Source organism: Rutilus rutilus (assembly GCF_951802725.1).
Source record: "Rutilus rutilus genome assembly, chromosome: 25".
Lineage (NCBI taxonomy): Eukaryota > Metazoa > Chordata > Actinopteri > Cypriniformes > Leuciscidae > Rutilus > Rutilus rutilus.
In genome coordinates, this window is record NC_140229.1 from 10264869 (window position 1) to 10283948 (window position 19080).

Sequence of the window (19080 nt, forward strand, 5' to 3'; positions counted from 1 at the left end):
CAAGGCATAAAAAACCTCAAACCCAACTGTGACTTCTGGCAAATTCTTATAATATGGGCTAGATCAGGGGTATTCAATTAAAGTTCCAAGACATATAGTCTCAATATTTCCTTCCCAGCGGAGGTCCGGACAATACTTTTATGGAACAGCTATCCATTTCCATCGAGGCAGCCGTAGTACTTTGTAAAAAAAAAAAAAAAAAAAACTAAACACTCAAATTATTCATCAAAGATGAAAATCTTGGGCCCAGAGAGCCAAACCAGTGATGTCTAAGAATTTTTACCAAAAAAGTATTTATTTCACCCAACTGGATATGAATATAAAAAGGTTAGATCAGATGTTTAAACAGGCTATTTTTTTATTTATTTTTTTTATTTACATTTAGACACCTTTGTGTATGGCACATCGAAATTCTAACATAGTTTATTTTGAAAAGCCCTTTACATGCTGATTAATAATGCTAAATATATGAAAAACCGTCACGTTAACTTGTCTCAAACCTGGTTTAGTTAAACGGTCAGAGTCATCTGTATGACAGATAAAAATATATATATTTGTAAGATATAAATATTTGTATTAGTTGCACTCTTGTTTTCTGCAGTGTTTTAGCGAAAGTCTCTATTTTGTTGCTCACCGTGTTTCTGCTACTGTTGTTAAAATAACCGCGTCATTTGCAGCTCTTAATGTGGTGCTTTACGTTGTTAGAGAGGGAGAGAGAGAAGCAACGTGCACGGAGCAGAAAGGGCTTGAAAGAAGCACCTTTGTCACTTGATAAAAATATTATAGATAAAACTCCGAAAGATCATTACCATAAACAACCCTGAGTACTTGTGGTGTGAACCGCTCTGTTGTTTTGACGCGCTTGTCACTTTAATCTGTAGAAACTAGGGGTGTAACGATATTCGAACCGAACCGAAAAACCGCGATACACCACCCACGATACGAATCGCGATTCTCTCATGGCGTACCGAACACGCCCGCCCCGCCCCCTGCTGTCGGCTCATTGGACCTCATGTCTTATATGTACACAACGAATACAGCGTTGTCTAACCACCATTAACCACATTTAATCGCAATAAGCTTATGTTTTGTTACATTCGATAATAAGCAAGGTATAATCTTTCAAATTCTGTCTATTTGATCACGAAATTCAAACATTAAATGTCATTTTGGCGCTCTTTGATGTGGCGTGACAGATCACTGTAGGCTACTAGGCTCCTCATTTAAAGCGGCAGCGCGGAGCGCGAGTAAACGCGATTCTCTTCCTCAGTTACAGAATAAACATGAATGGACACCTGAAGGTATGTTGAAAGATACAGTATACTTACTGAAAGACATCATAACTCGTGTAATCGCTCAGTCAGCGTTTCAACAGCGGAAATACGTCAATAAAACGCTTAGTTTTTCACATAGCTTTATTTACCTCAGGCAAGTCATTCAGTGTCCACAGCTTGTTGGTTTGCTAAGGAAATGAACTCTTTCTCTAAATAAATGCACTATATTAGCCTATATATTATATTTTACTTAACCTGTTAATGACATCTTGATTATTTAATGTATGTTTAAAATATCTGTCATGAAAATGACAGCAACTGTGTAAATGATTATATTTCAATAATAAATTAGTAAAAATGTTAATGTAAAAACTGCCTTATGTGCAGTTTACATGTTTTCATACAATTTGTTACTTGAGTGTTGATTATTATTATTATATCTAAAAATAAATAGCAACTGAATTTAGGCTAAAAGTCTAGGCTCTGTTGTTAAGCTTTAATGTTATAGTAATGTGCAAGCAAGGGCTCCTATGTAGTTTAAAGCATTAGCAGATAATTGAATAAAAAAATGTATCCTTGCGAAACGTTTACTTGTAATTGAATTAATTTAAAGACAAGGACACAATTTGTTAATTAGAGCACTGTTTAAAAAAAAGAAGAAGCAATTTTAGCTTTCTAAACCCCCCACTCCACCTAAATGAACCGAACCGAACCGAACCGAACCGAACCGAGACGTCAAAACCGTGGGACGTACCGAACCGTCAGTTTTGTGTATCGTTACACCCCTAGTAGAAACGGTAAAATGGCGCAATTATGTCGCGAGATCAACCACTTGAATAATACTGGACAAGATGTAATTTACTTGCATTTGAGGTCTTGTGTCTTAGATTATCTGCATGTAAAGGCTTTCAAAAATTAGATCCCAGTAGATGTTAAACTTTGTCTTGTCTGAAAAATGTCTGATAAATATAAAAAAACAGGTCTCTTACCAGTGGTTCTGCCATGATGATGCGTATTTTGCGTTCAGACAGGGTGGTGAAGTTGGCGAATAGGCTTTTGAGGACATACTCGCCCGGTTTGCTCTCGGGGTCCACGGTAACCGGCATGGTGGCAACAGGACCTTTCCTCTCACCCGGAGCGCAGCTCACTTGGGGGAGGGGGCGCTTTCCTACGGGGGATGCTGGGAACGCACAAAAAATATAGGATTAGTTTATGGATCTTATTAGTAGCTCAATTGTTGTGAGCTCAATTGTTGTGTTGTCCACTCTCCAGAACATTCTCATTCACGGTTCCATGCTGGTGGAATGATCTCCCCACCCTCATCTGGAATGCAGAATCCCTGACAACATTCAAAAGACAACTTAAAACTCATCTCTTCCGTGAGCACTTAACCTCTTAAAAAAAAAAAAAAAGACTAAATGTAAATGTAAATGTGATAATTATTCTATATGACTCGGTGCGCTGTGCACAAGCTCTGACATGTGGTGCTGGTGAAATGAGTTTAAATCCAGCTTGGGTCATTTTCTGATCCCACACAGAAGCAAAAGTGTCTGACCAATCAAATGCTTTGAGATGGAATGGTCTCATCAGATTAGCAAATTAAAAAACGTGACAGATATACTGACAGGTATGAAAAATTGAGAGTGGTGCTGTCAAAGGCCCGAGACTATGCCTTGAGAGCACCATCTCACAGTCGGCCAGGGCTAGAGCAGCTGGTGTTTTCATTTTTGGCAAGACCATGTCATCACTCCCAAAGGAGGGAGGGGGTCAGCCGGCTGGCCGGTGCCGGGGGAGCCCACGTCATGTGGCTGCAGGGGCTTCTAGCATGTGCTCCTCTTAGAATAGACCCCTGCAACATCACAAGTCACAAGCAGCAAAACGCATGGCAAAATATAATCTTCCTAACAGCAATATGAGCAGTTTAAAGAGACTTGCAATAACTTAAAATTAGGCAATTACCTTAAAATGATGATTGCCTAAGCGGTTTTATTGAGAGTTCGAGATTAAGGCTGTAAAAACCTTTTAAAGGGGTCTCTCATGCACATGCTTTTCCTCATTTAAAACTAAAGCAATCTATGTAAAAACACTGATGCATTGCTGCTGCTGCTGCAATAACAACAAACAAGCAGCATCAAAGAAGACACAAAATCAGTATTACACTTTTTCTTCTTTAATCTTAAATGTCATCTAGATTTTTCAGTTTTTTTGAAGAATAAATGAATGATGTACATGCAAAACTTGTTGCACAACAACAAAATATTACAGTGAGTTAGATGTTGTCAAATCGTTACTACTGAATGAAGTTGTGGTTTCTATGATATTCTGGTGTTAATACATATGTGTATATATATAGTTCTGAGAAATACAACCTTTGATATGCTCCAAGTAAGTAATGCACAGCAATAAGTAACATCAAGCTGATGTTTTGTGAACTAAATTTCCTCTCGCAGACCACAGTACCTGAATAGTTTAAACTTCACACCATGTTAATGGGAGTTCATGACCTGACACCAGGGTTTCACTGCTCAGGTCAACGGAAGAACATTTGAATGACAGCTAAATCAGTATGCTAAATGACATGAGATACAAACTAGACAGAAAACCCCAATATTTAGCAGCTGTTAAATCATTATCAAACAATACTAAAACAGATGTCAGTTGCAAATTTATTCATTTTCGATTTGAAATTGCTACATATGGTTGGCTTGACAGTCATCTGGAGACAGAATTAACGTCAACGTTATTTATGGACAAACAGCGGATATCAGTTGACACCTCCGAAGTTGCTGTCGAGCCTGAGCTGTTCAAACTGAATGAGGAGGGGAGCTGCTGGAAAGGAATTGTAAAATATTTTGTTCACTACTTCAGCCTTGAACACACTACAAGGAATCCACAGAATGCAACCTCCTTACAGCAAGCGTAGAGAACAAGAACAACACCCACGCACCCACAGACCTTTCGCTCAGTGGCACCTACCAAGGCCCTTGATGAAGCTGATGACGCTGGCCCGACTCCACCGCACGGGAGAAAGCTCCATGGTGCGGCCACGTTAGTTCCAGTAATCCGACACAAAACTAGCCCTTTACCACCACCAGAGCTCCATACTTCCCATTTGTTTTCCCGTCCTGTCTTTGTGGACCTGCACCATGCTGGGCAGCCCTATCAAACAGCCATGAACTTGGGATAGCTGGGCTTTGCTCTTGGAGTTATGGGAGTTGGAGAACGCAAGTTCAAGGAACACACCCTTCCTGTGTATAGCTCTTCATAGGCTTTTGACAGAAGCAAGCCCTAACTGAGGAGAAGGTCAAGCTGGAATTTTAGCAAAGCCAAGAGAGAGAGTGAGAGAAGAGAAATAGAGAGAGGGTGGGAGGGGACTATTTGGTGCTATATTTAACCTCAGCACTGACACACACCATTCTAACACATTCATTCCTTTATATTGGGAGCATACATGAATGATCATGAAACATGCATACATACAAGATTTAACAATTATAAAAAGCATTGCATTCTAAAAAAGCATTACAATGCCCTTTATGATATCATAATCGGTGCTATGACTACATCATAATACCCATTATGATATGTATTGTGACATCATAATACCCATTATGACATCATAATGCCATTTATGATGGCATTACTGGATTTCACTGAAATTCATTACGACACATTGCAGTAAAATCCAATCATGATATCACAATGTTGCCAGTGAAATCCATTGATGCCATCCTAATGCTATCCTAACACTGGTTTTCACTGGAATGCAGCAAATGTTCACTGGAAACACTGTGACATCACTGGATTTCACTCCAGTGTGTCACAATGAATTCCAGTTATGATGTCATAATTGCATTGTGATGTCATTCACTGCATTACAGTGAAGTCCAGTGATGATGTCATAAATTGGCATCACTGGATTATGATGTCATTCATGCCATTCCATGAAATCCAGTGATGATGTCATAAATTGCATTATAATACTGTTCACTGGATTTCACTGCATTATGATGGCATTCACTGCATTCCAGTAAAATTAAGTGAGATCCAGTAATGATGCTACAATGGACATTATGATAACATGACTTCCAGTAAAAACATCATAATGTCCATTATAACAGCATCATTGGGTGGATATTATGACATAACAAATGCACAACAAGCTGCACAAAAAAAAACATTCAGTGGAACCAGTTTAATTTGAGTCACAAAGAATGGCTCTTATGAACTGTATCTTTCTGTCCAAAAAGACCCAAAAAGCATTATAAACAAATATTTATTTATGATTTTTTTTTTTTTTTTTCAAATGAGAACATTCCCAGATTTAGAGGGACAAATTTAGCAAAGGAAACACAGATGCAGAAACACAGAAACTACAGCAAAATATATAAACATAATCATTTTGAATCAGTGCAAAGGCAAGCCTTCTGTATAATGATGAAAGCGATTGCTCGGAAATACAGTATGATTTAGTAATCGCACTCACTCTTGATAATGAGTGTGCATTAAAAGGAAGCAGCAAACAGCACTTTATTTATCAATATAATCAGAGTCTCTGCATATATCTATTTTTCTTTATCTAGCCTTGATTATTTGTTGCTCCATCTCAACCCAATCATCAGTTTGTACACAAGCTAATTCACAGCAGGTTGGCCTTATATAAATAAGGGTTGATCTGACAGAAAAGACAGGGCATCTGGAAAGCGTAACAAGTGATAGGGAATGAAAGTGGTGGTTTAGGGAGAAAGAGAGCATGCAGAAAAAGAGATCAGGGGGACTGGAAAGAGATTTGAGTGGATTTGCTTGAGTGAGTTAGCAGACTGTTATCAGGCCACCTGTTCTACTTCACAGGGATCGAGCAGCACGTCTAAAACACATGGGAACAAATTAACAGCCACTGTACAGCAACACAGCTCCTTTGTACAAGAAAAAGGCATCTTTATCACCTTTAGCTGAAAGTTTTACCACGGCTGGCGATGCAAGTTAGAGATCCCTCTAAAACAAACAAACACACTCGCTTTCTGCAGAAAGCAGAAACACAGAACAGTGACATCTCAGACTGTATGTATTAAAAGTAGGGCCGTGACAACTTTATCTAGCAGGAATGACTAAATGAATTTAAGTTCATGCAACAAGATTACAATAAATCATTTCAAACAAATTAGATTTTGTTGGAAAAATGTAATTCATTTTCGTGGAAAAGGTTTCCTTAATTTAATTAAGTTAGTTCAACAGCTTATTTTTTTTATTTAACAACTGTTTTTTTTTTTTTTTTTTTTTGATTCATTGATTATTTTATATACAGTATAAGTTTTGTCAGGTTGACTAAATTTAATTTTTGCCCTGCCTAAAATCGCCAACATTATAATTGTAGCTATTTTGACTCTACAGTTATTTCCAATGATAGAAGCTACTCCATTTAATCTAAACTTAAAATTATTTGGGTACATTATGTTCTCCATTTCTCAGCTCGCTTATATAAAACAGTAACACTTTTACAAAACACAACCCATTTTCCACTCAGCCTTTGCATAAGATGAGTGATCTGATGCATCATTCTTACATCATCAGAGATTTATGATGTCACAGTCACCATCATCATTTTCATACATCATCGGTGAATAACCTTGACACTGTGCACACTCACACACAGTGATGTTTGTACACTGAGAGGTACTGACACGCTCAAACACTGCACATGATAAAAAAAAAACAACAGCACAAATCCTCCTGATCCCGTCACGAGCCCCTTTGGTCTGCAGTCATTACATAACGCAACCTCTCCATCCAAACACTAATGAACCGGACACACGCACATCATAAAGTAACATCCTAAGTGCATCTACAAGTGTGTATACTGGACAACTAAAGTCAATAATCTCGTTCAAAAGCAGGATGTAAACATCCCAGAGAGAACTGAACAATTTAGCCTGAGTCTCCTGATAAAGTTGACATGAAACGGACTGGGTTTAAATCTCATCACTGGCACTAAGGGATATAAAGCTTGTCTTCAGCAGATCATAAACAACTCTGTCCTACACAAGGGTCAGCACACAAATGCAGCTGCATCTCACAAGGATGTAGAACATTGCGTGTGTGTGCCGAGTTGGTACTCACTGCTGCCCCAGGATTTCAGCAGAGACTTGATGCTGATCTCAAAAAAGCCTGAGTCCTGCTGGCTGGCCATGGCTGGTTAGCAGCCTCAGTCGCTGTAGCGACACAGAGATGAGAGTCCAGGCAAAGAGAGCTGGTGGAGTGATGCAGAGAGAGAGAGAGAGAAAGGCCGCTTTACAGCGCCATACGCTGCAGCACTGCCTTTCCCTACGTGTCCTGTGTCAGCTCTGAGCACCAACTGTTCTCTCTCCTCTCTTCTCTCTTTCCTGCCCCCTCCCTCCATCAAACTCCCTCATCAGCCGCTCTCTCTCTCTCTCTCTCTCTCTCGCTCTGCATTAAGAGGATTGGCTCCCAGAGAGAATGAAAGAGAGAGAGAGAGAGAGAGAGAGAGAGCTGCTGTTTGTGTTGTCCAGTCTCCCTTAAAGGACATTAAGAAAAAAGGGAGGGGGGAGGGGATTTTTGGTTTGTTTGTTTACCGCAGTATTCCCTGAGCAGATCGGTACAGCCGTACCTCAACGCCCTTGTTTACCATCCTGACAATTTACTAAAATGTAAATGTGCTCTCTGTAGGATGACACTGCAGAGATTGCAAGTTGATTTGCTGATATGTTCATTCTCAATGTCTTTCAGCAAATCAGCTTACAATGTACAGCCAATGTATCTGGCTGCCATAAAAACAACACAAGCTTCTCTATTGCACACAGTATTTTAATATTAGAATATGTTCATTTTATATGCGCAATTACATTTTATAGCAGGTGGTGGAGGGCAACAGCCTGTCACTCACAGATCATGTGATCCTGTGTGTTCACCGTGCATGAGAAGATGACAAGCGAGTATGGGAATGGGATTACATCGTCACACCATCTGCTGGTTGACATGCAGAACTGCAGCAATACAACGGAAGATCATTCAAGGCACATGCGCTGTGGGCTTCTAAAGCAAACATGTGGTTGAATACTGCACTGCTGAGCATTTCATTTGACTCATGTTGAAGGTGTAACAGTTCACATGATGACATCTTCGTCTTCTCTGTCTGTTAGGCTTTTTAAAATTCCCATGATAGTGATGTCACCACTGGGCAATGCCTCAGGACAAAGGGCAATATGCTTCAAAAGCTAGTCAGCATTATACACCAGAATCGAATTGATTCACACCTTTTGCTTTTCACATTTAAAAGAAGAAAAGAGAGACAAAGAAGAGGGAGGGGACTCGAGCTGTTTTCAAACCTGTAGAGCTGGTCTGGTCATTTCTAAACATTCTGTGCAGGAACAGCAAATGTATGGCGAGAGATTCCTACGAAATGGCTTCAATGCACACATCTACAAGTGTACAGCTGTACTTACAAGAATATAAAGAATTTGTATAAGGGATAATTAAGGTATGTAATGGAACATACCAGAATTTTTTTTTTTTTTTTTTACCAGAACATTCCATTAAATTTTAATATTTAAATAGAGCAAGTGCTCAATACACACATACATATAACATTTATGGTCGTTTTTGGTCTCTTTTGCTCACCAAGGCTGATTTGGAGCTCAAGAAACTTTTCTTATTATCAAAGTTGAAACTGTGATTTATATTTTTTGGAGGATTCTTCCAGATGTTTTTACTGTCACTTTTGATCAATTTAACTCATCCTTGCTGAATAAAAGTTTCAATTTCTTAAAAAAATAAAAATACCCCCACAGTTTTGGACGGTAGTGTATGATTAGCAGAATTCAACAGAAGCATCTTATTTACAAAACATGCTCTGAGAATTGAACAAGCAAAGCACTGTGTTGCGTTAATGGTTGATACACATCAGTAAAGGAATGTGATGCTAATATCTCAGAGGTTCCCTCACAGCAGAGAGAACATAAGTGTTTTGGAAGAATGAAAGTAAATAGTTTCCACATGAAAGCAGTTACCAAACATGTTCTCCTCTATGCCTTCTAAATTGTTGTTGTTATTCTTCTTTTGTTGTCTTTTGCCCTGCCTATATTAAGACGTTGACAGAAACAAGCAAAAAAATATATATATATATTTGACCAACTGTAATAATAATGCTTACCTTAGCAAACATACACTATGTTTACACCAAATGAACAATTTTGGAAGGAGCGGTGTGCTGTATATGACAACTTGATTGACAGAGCATGCAATTACTGCAGTGTCTCATAGCTTTCAGCTAAAGGACTGGAAGAAGATCATTCGCATTCTGTCACATCCGAATAAATGTGAACTGATCTGTATTCTGTGAGATGTGTTACCAAATTAGGCAATAGTCTGCATTATATAATGAAATTACGCAGCCCAATGAGGGAAATTAAATATGCATATTGTGTAAATAGCTTTAAATTGCTTAAAAAAAATGTATGCTTTATTTTAGTGCTACTCATTGCATGACAGCTGCAGCTCGCTTAATATGCAGAGAGCCAAAAAACGTCCCATGAGTCATGACAAAGCTCTGGTAAACACTGCTAGTATTTATAAACTGTAACGTGGTGAAACAAATCAGTGCAAAATGAATTGTGTTTGCACTGAAAAAGTTTGGTAATGTGCTGAACTGAGGAGTGTCTGGGTCTCTTGAGGGTTTTACTGCTACTGTGGACTGTGGAGTCGTCCCAGCTGACACTGAGCTCTCCCAGCTGCCCCGGGCACATCTCCACAGCAGCTGGGGTCACACCCACCACTTCCACCACACAGAAACGCTCTCACGGTTTCATCTGGTGAGCTGCTTCAAACAAATCACTTAACAGTACAGCTTACTGTCCAACTGAAAAAATAAATGATCACAAAATACAACTTTTAAAGTGTTTTCCGTTTAAATTTTTTTCTGGAATACATTTTAATGGTATAATTAAAGGATTAGTTCACATAAAAACGAATTTTTTTTTATCAATTACTCACGCTTATGTTGTTTCAAACCTGTAAAACTTTTGTTCATCTTCAAAACACAAATGAACATTTTGTAAATAAAATCTGACAGATTTCAGTCCCTCCATTGAGTCCAGGCAACTACCACTTCGTAGATTCAAAAAGTTCATAAAACTAATACATATGAATCGAGCGGTTTATATGATGAACAGATTGAATTTAGGCTTTTATTCACATATAAATACTAATCTGCAAACAAACAAAAGATAGAAGCTTGAAGCGTAAGAACAAATCTCATTGGTTCTTGCGAAGCTCAAACGTGAAAGTAACACAAGAATGAACCTCATTGGTTCTTGCACATCAAGCAAGCATGCTTGAGCTTCTGTTGTTGATAAATGATTAGGCCTATATATATATAAATAAAAGTCTAGATTAAATCCGTTCATCATATAAAGCGATCGTGTCTCTTCAGAAAATTTGGACTAAACCACTCAATTCATATGGATTAGCTTTATGATCTATTTATGAACTTTTTGAAGCGTCATAGTAGTTGCATGAACTGTCAATGGACGGACAGAAATCTCTCACATTTCATTTACAATATGTTCATTTGTGCTTCGAAGATGAATGAACGTTTTAAGGGTTTGGAACGACATAAGTGTGAGTAATTGATGACAGAATTTTCATTTTTGGGTGAACTATCCCTTTAAATTGTAATAATCAAAACTGCAAACATCTATTTAATTCATAAAACTTAAAAAATGGCATAATTTATTAAAATAATAGTGCCCAATAAAATGTTTTTTAATTCTATGTCTGTTCTTTTATGATTAAATACAAATGTATTATCAAAAACATTACATTTAATATTCACAGACACTAGTTCATATCACAATTTAATTACTTTTGATGTATTAATCAAAATTTTGCCCAATTTCGTGACATTCCACTTTATACTGTAAAATCCATTTTTATGACTAGGTTCCGCGATTCTGTCCACATTTTCCACATTGCATTTATAGGGCCATACCTGAACCCCATTGACTTTCATTGTATGGACAAAATATTCTGCTGAATTGATATTTAAACATTCTAAAATTGTAAAACTATTGAAGCTATATCAGAAGCCACGCAGGACAATTATGTATGTCCATGAATGCAGGTACAAGCTTAAATCAACACAGCTGCTTAAAATAGATTGTATTAATAATGAAGAGCAATTAAATGCTGAGGCATGTGTTTATTTTGCTGCGTTACTCATGTTAGGCATCAACTGATGACGTTCCTAGCAAACTGTTCAGGTTTTTATTCTCTGTTACGAGAGCTTCACAGCAGTCAAGCATGGATTATCTTTACAAGAAACCCCCAGAATTCCAGGCATTCAGAGCGCCAGGCGGCCTCTGCCAGCTGTTAAGACTCTGGCACAGGGATCACTGACTCATAACTACTCAGTGACCAGGATCCTGTTAACATGATCCTAGTTCAGTGTCAGTACTGGCGAGCACACTGGCTTCTAAAACCCATGATCTAATTGGGCTGTTTCCAATAAAAGTCAATGACGGGTCAAGATGCTAAAATTAAATAAGGAAAACCGAGAGAGACTCCTTCAAATGTTACTTGCGGACATTCTTCAAAACAAATCTTTGGGTTTAGATCAACATGAGGGTGAATAAATGAAATTTACATTAATTGCTGTACAGGATTCAGGATTCAGAATTCAGGATTCTCTTCCTCTTTGTTTTCAGCTGTTTTTTTCCTCTTCAGACAACCATCAGTGAGGCTTCTGTGAGGGTTCACAGTCTTTCAGGCATCCAACACACCTGTTCAGTACAGCTCTGAAAAACCAATCATGGGAGACACATGTGTCCACTCAGCAGAAACCCCTAATATACTCCCTTTTTAGCCTTGGAGAGGAAAGGACAAGAGAATATAGCACCAGATAAAACACAAGACCACATCATTACCACACTTCACACCACAGATCAAACCTTTGAAACAACTAAATTGTTTATTATACTACTAAACCTATCCACTTTCCCTCCACAGTCTCTCTCTTCTCTCTCACTCTGGTTCTTTGTTTTAAAGGGATAATTCACCCCAAAATGACATTTTTGTCATCACTTACTCACCCTCAAGTTGTTCCAAACCTGAGTTTGAGTTTCTTTCTTCTGTTGAACACAAAAGAAGATATTTTGAAGAATGTTGGTAATTAAACAGTTGACGGTAGCCATTGACTTCCATAGTATTTTTTCCTACTATGGAAGTCAATGGCTACTGTCAACTGTTTGATTACAACAATATATATTTTTGTGTTCAACAGAAGAAAGAAACTCATACAGGTTTGGAACAACTTGAGGGTGAGTAAGTTTTTATCCCTTAAAATCCAAAAAAAAAAAAAAAAAAAGTTTTGTGTTTCAAATATATGCTGTTCTTTTGAACTTTCTATTAATCAAAGAATCCTGACAAAAAAAGTAGGCCTAATGGTTTCTACAAAAATATAAGCAGCACAACTCGTTTCAACATTGATATTAAGAAATGTTTCTTGAGCACCAAATCAGCATACATTTTTTTCCAACCAATGTTTTGGACACTGCCCTCATAAAAAACACAATCAGTGGCAAACCATTCACTAACGTCTCAAACATTCTGGACCTACAAACCACATCTGCATCATTACTTGAAGAACTGCATTTTGAAAATAAAAATAAAAAGATCTGACCAAACATTTAAAAAAAAAATCGAATGTGTCTAAAAGATTTGAATTTAACATTTTCCCCAGAAGTGTGAACAAAGTCACTTTAACTTAGACAAACACATCTGTTTCTTTGTGATCTTTTTCTTTGCCTTTTCCTCTATATGTTGGCTTTGCTTAAGGACCATCCCAGTTGTGGTTCCGGATGATTTAAGATGCTGGTTTAACTAAGGTCTAATTAAAACCCAAAATGATCTCTTTCCTGATGTTGATGCTATCTCTCATCATTCACATCCACCCTTCCCCCTATTCCATCATCGCTCACGTAGGCACGGTTGACTCGCAAGATTTGGGTCCCAACTGAAGCCATGGTTCTTGTCAACCCTTGGGAACCTCTTTTTCTTTGTCTCTAACTACAAATCAAACTCCACAATGAAACGGGGTGGAGGTAACATTTTATGGCTTCTCAAAACTGACTCAATAACGTGAAAAGAAAATTAAATACGATACCACCACAATCAGCCACAAGTTTCAACTACATTCCCCGCCCACTCAATGATCTCTAGCTGAAGGCTACCAGAAAGTCTTACAACACATGACGTCATAGCGTTGTGTCACAGTTTCACACGATGAGCTATACCACTGAGACAAATTGCAGGCTACCAACTGGCTGACTAAGAAAAAATACCAGAAACACAAGTTTGATGTCCTGTGTGTGAGGTAAAGATGGGAGTCTACACCTTGGCTGGACATAAAAGACAAATCTAATTAAATCGCACACTATGAAGAATGGCTTGCGTGTCATAACACATCAAGACAAAACCTCAGCAGTACCTTCTTTGATGATGGTGGGTCTTTTTCTCGGCTGGATCTTCCTAAACTTCCCTTTAAAGTCTGCTGGAGTGAACATATGCATGGAGAGACTAGCCATCTGGACCAAAACAATCCCATCCTGGCACTGAGTTTCACAAGGGTTCGGTTTACCATCCACCACAACTCCGGCACTGTTGACATCCTCCACTGACATATCCGACACGGATGACAAAGAGAGGGACTGCTTTCACCTGCTCAGGATCAGCATGGATACAGATCTTCCTCTCAGTTCTGTCTGACTCTTCTTTAGATTTTTTTTGTGTCCCTCTTTCCTCTGTACTGGGTACATGAGCTTTAAAGTGTGAATTAAATCAGAGAGGGATGAGTGCTAAAGCTCTCTGTCTGCTCTCACTGGTCCAGGCTGTTTAGCCAGTTGCAGTAACACGCCTGAATGGGGCAGGTGTTGAATTACTCAAGACGGACACGCCTCTTTTGTGTGAGAGAGGGTGGAGATTTTGAAAGTAAAGGAGGAGAGATGGGGCAAGTGAAAAGTGTGACTGTATACAGTGTTTATTTTGGAGTGCTTTAAAAACACTGCCAATTGGGAATAGAAAGCAACCTATCAAAATGACTTGCTTCTGGTTTATATTAACTTGTTTTATGTTTTGCATCCAAGGTGTTTTCAAAATGGTCGTCAAGGCATCATGTCCCCCGAGTTTGATTCCCAAATGCTATGTGCTCACAAAACAAACACATCATTTATAGGTTGTTTTTTATAAGTTAGAAGGAATGGAGAAATGTGGAGTCCTTGGGTGAGGGTGTTTATTTGGACCACCTTTTAATAACATTAAGCTAACAAATAGCCGCACTGTTCACTGACCTGCAGGCGTTGCTGGTTTTATGGAGTAAACTTTTTGAAGGCCAACATGGAACAACTACCTTATTCTGTCTCTCTCTCCAAGTGGCCCTGCCTGAAAGTGCTGATGAAAAAGAGGGAAAAAGAAACAGAGAGACTGACCACTCCTTCGAGAGAACACAAAACAGCCCTTTTCTTCAATAAACAACATTTTGATGCAAATCCAAAAAGGGTCAGCGTCTCTTCCCAAGGGCCGTCTCAGCCATTTCAGAGCTGCAGAAATGAAGGCTACTCTGTCTTTACGCCTGCAAAAAATATAGATATATAGAATATATAGTCTATAATAAATATAGAATATAATTTTTTTTTTCAGTCAAGCACAGACTGGCTGTATGAACAGCTTGCTAATAATTTCCAAGTCAAAACTTGAATACAAACTCAGATTTCCTATCAACCCCCTAGAAACGCCCAAGCAACAATTAGTACACCACAGAAACTATGGCAAAGTGTTATGGGGGCATGTACAAACAATCATATTTTTCAGAAAATAAAAAAATCTAGTTTTCAAGTTAGAAATTAGAAAAGGGCTCCATGAAAAACTGCATTTTTCAAAGCTAAATGACACAAAAACAATCTGAATGTACAATGACATGTGACCTGGACTCATCCAAATGTTTATGTTTGAATGTACGAACTCTAAAAACACACATGTGAAGAAGAAAACACACATAAACTCACATTAAGGGCCCGTTCACACAAAAAAAGTATTTAAAGTCCCACTGTCAATCATTTTATCCCTTAAAACTCATCTTTGATCACCACAAGTACATATTTAAATGTTTTTTCACATTCGTGCCTTAAAATAGCTTGAATGCAACTCTACCCTCTTGCTTCTTTTAGTATACGTGGAACCATGAATATGCTAATTAGCCCCGCCTCCACTCACGCCAGCTCACAGATTCACTCGGCCAACATACCGAGGTAAAAGCTGCACAATGGTATCGCTTTTTACAACGCTGAACACATAACGGTAATTAATATGATTAGCCTTTTGCTTCACTATGTTATCAAACAGCTAATAATGTGTTGCTAATGTTACACAAACCATGTTCCCGTTCGCCATCTCAGTCTGCCTGCTAACAATCATTAGAAATACTTTAAACAATTCAGAATGTCAGTGGAGAAAGGCATATAGTTCATCATAACATCATAAAATACATCATACACCCGCTATATTGCTAAATCTACCCCCGATTTTTCATATCAACAAAAAAAATATACCGGGATAACCTGGCATCTCTCGAGACTCCCCTGCGAGTTCGCTTTTAATGATATGCTAAAGCCCGTCAGCACATTGACGTGATTGATTACAAGGTAGTTTGTGACGTCAGAAACACGCAAGGTTATTAAAAGTTGAACAAAAGTTGAACTGAACGCTGTGTCATGTGCGAGACGCTGCAAAAGACGCAAGACGCGAGCTCAGCGGTTATACGCGTCCGTCTAACGCGTGTTTACATAGTAAAACAATGGAAAAGTAGCGCATTAGAATGGAAAAACGCGTTCTGAATGGTCCCTAAGGCCATGCAAGCATGAAAACTCATCATCCCATCCTTTAAAAATGTGTCATCTTTATATAACAGATAAAAATACAAAGAACCCTGCAAATACCACTGGCCTACCCCAAAATAGCGCACTTAATTGGTGCAGCCTAATTACTGGAGATAACCTAGAACTCCAGACTGCGCGCACACACAATCGTGATCACCACATCAAGGCAGGGTTTGTTTTTATGTAATTACCAGTGATCTTCAGATATCACATTCTTCAGATGGCAGTTAGGACTGGTCTGCCAAGAGAGTGACGCCACGTGGACACGCTGTCCAAAAAGAAAGGCATTCTGAGACACTGTCAAGTGACTTCATGAAGTGAAATGTCAATATTTACATAAATGTTCATATTTCGACAAGTTCGGCAAATGATTTTGAGGCGTCCACTGGCTCTTCATCTCAAGGGCACTTTGAAATGCTCTTCTATTGATCTCTCTCTCAACAATTTAGGCATTAGCAGAGTCATGTTTCAAAATCTCTTCAGTTAAAAAGCCCTTTAAAGAAAAGTGGACCTGTGATTTAGAAACTGTGAAAATGGCATGAAAGCTTGGTGGAAGATCTAAAGGGAGTCAGAAACACAAAACAGAGATTTTTAAGAGGTGTTTTAGATTCAACTGTGAAAACTAGAAAAGAGGAGTGGATATAGCAAGTTCTCATTACAAACATTTCTATCAAGAATTGTGAGGGAAATGAAGTGTGAGGCTGCCCTCTAGAGTTTAGTAGACGTACAGTTCATGAGTTTGTCTCAAACTAGTTTTATGAGAAACTTAAAATATGCTATCCAAATAACTTCAACCAAAGCTAATGTGTTAAGAAGCTACATTTCAGCAAAAATACTGTCCCTTCTACATTATAATTTTATTTATAATAACACATGTTAATGTAATTTATAAAATGTACTCAACCATCCAAATTTTTCTTCAGTTTTCAGTGTCACATGATCTTCAGAAATCAAAATTGGTGCTTTGAAGAAACATTTCTTATTATTATCAATGTTGAAAACAGTTGTGTTGCTTAATATTTTTGTGTAAACTGATACATTACATTTTTCATGATTATTTGATGAATAGCTGTTCAAAAAAACTTTTATTTGGAATATATATTTTTTTTTGTAACATTATAAATATCTTTACTGACACGTTTGATCAGTTTAATGCATTCTTGCTGATTAAAATATATATTTTTTAAAATGATAATGTACACCAATAATTATTTTATGGCATAAAGTATGTAAAAGCATTAAAATTGTATATGCATACTTTATTTTAGGCCAAACTTAAAATGCAACACTAAACAGTGTCCCTTTAAGCGTTCATCACTTCAAGGGATCCCTGTAAGCTTTCAATACAATAGAAGATGTCTCTAAAAAAGTATTATGGTAACAGTTTATAACTTTACACTTGACAATAAGGTTTCATTTGTTAACATTAATTCGTTCATTAGCTAACATAAGCTCTTAACGACTAATGAGCAATATATATTTTTACAGCATTTATTAATCTTTGTTAATGTTAGTTAATAAAAATACAATTGTACATTTTTCCATCCATCCATCACTCTCCAAAACTCTTATCCTCTGTAAGTTCAGATGTGTACATTGTTTATGTCAATTCACATTACATTAATGTAAACAGATACAACTTTCAAAAAAAAAAAAAAGATTAGTAAATGAAATTAATGTTGAAACCATCCATAATATTTTGTTTATTTAGAACTATTGTTAGTACAGGTTAACTAAATGAAACATTATGAAGTGTTACTGAAATTGAATATTTGTATAAATAAATACCTCTGTTTTTGGGCTACTGTGTAGATCGCAGAAAGTGATTTACGCTAGTTACAGTGTACATCACTCTGATCGCTCAGTCTAAGAAAGCATTAAAAAAAATGATTTGAGGAAAAGTGATGTGGAAATGGATGGAGATAGAGGTGAAAGAACAATGCAGTGTTGCTATGGCTGTCCTTTTTTTGCAGCTCTTACTCCCCAGTTAATAATTCATGACTTGAGCTTTGAAAAACAGCAAGAGTGAGAGGAGAGACATACATAATATAGAAACAGCAGGTGAAACAGTGAACAACTCTTGACTAAAACTCGGTCACCATAGCACAGTGGCTAGTTTCAAATGCATTCATCTCTGTTTCTAAAACTACCTGTCAGAAGCTGTTATATAAAATCCTGTAAGCGCCCACTAACCTACACACAATAACCAAGACCATCTCTCTAAGATTACATAACGTCTAAGTGGGCAGTGCAATCACACGTTCAGTCAAGTCTCTCAGTAACAGTGAAATGTGTGCTCTTGTATGCACTAGTATGGACAGAATGTAAAACAATTAGATCTGCACTTCCTGAAGAAAATACCAGTGCTTGCAAAAGCAGCAATCACAATTATTTATGCAAACATCAAGATGATGTCATCTCTGTTGTTTAGATTTTGGAACGACAACACTCTACCAATTCATTAGACGAATAGTTCACTCTAAAATGAAAATTAAGCCATCATTTACTCACTCTGGTGTTGTTCTAATGCCATATGCCCTTCTTTCTTTTTTGGACCACAAAAAGTGATTTTTTTTTTGTCGCATTTTTGTTAAAACTTGATTTCCCAAAACTTGTGTGCTTTTTCTGGGTGAGACGGAGTGAACTGTGGCACTAATAACCATATATTGTCGTAGTTGTGTGTTTAATAGTCATGTTTAATCAAAGCGTTTCAATCATCTGTTATTCAGCTACAGTGATATAGATGCCCATAGGGATTTTCTGGAATGACTGCGGGGCATTTTTGGAGTTTCTGCATGAGAGCACCCTCTGGCTTTCAGATGGAGCAGCATTTAATACTGATTACAGTGCCGTGCTCTGTAAAA

The 19080-nt window shown here is 37.7% G+C and overlaps 1 protein-coding gene across 9 annotated transcripts in view; it reads right to left on the reverse strand.

The window, feature by feature from the left end:
* The window catches only part of fryb (furry homolog b), a 74908-nt gene that overhangs the window by 52835 nt on the left and 2993 nt on the right, over positions 1–19080 (reverse strand). For 3 of the 9 annotated variants that reach the window (XM_084401287.1, XM_084401286.1, XM_084401285.1), the window contains exons 1-2: positions 13774–14827; positions 2264–2454 (exon numbers count right to left, since the gene is read on the reverse strand). In XM_084401287.1, the coding sequence (XP_084257413.1) occupies positions 2264–2454; positions 13774–13966 (384 nt within the window). In that variant the 5' untranslated portion in view covers positions 13967–14827. Of the gene's footprint in view, positions 1–2263; positions 2455–4250; positions 4565–7391; positions 7708–13773; positions 14828–19080 lie in introns of those variants that run through there. The other 6 variants (XM_084401293.1, XM_084401291.1, XM_084401288.1 and 3 more) reach the window with 3 other exon arrangements.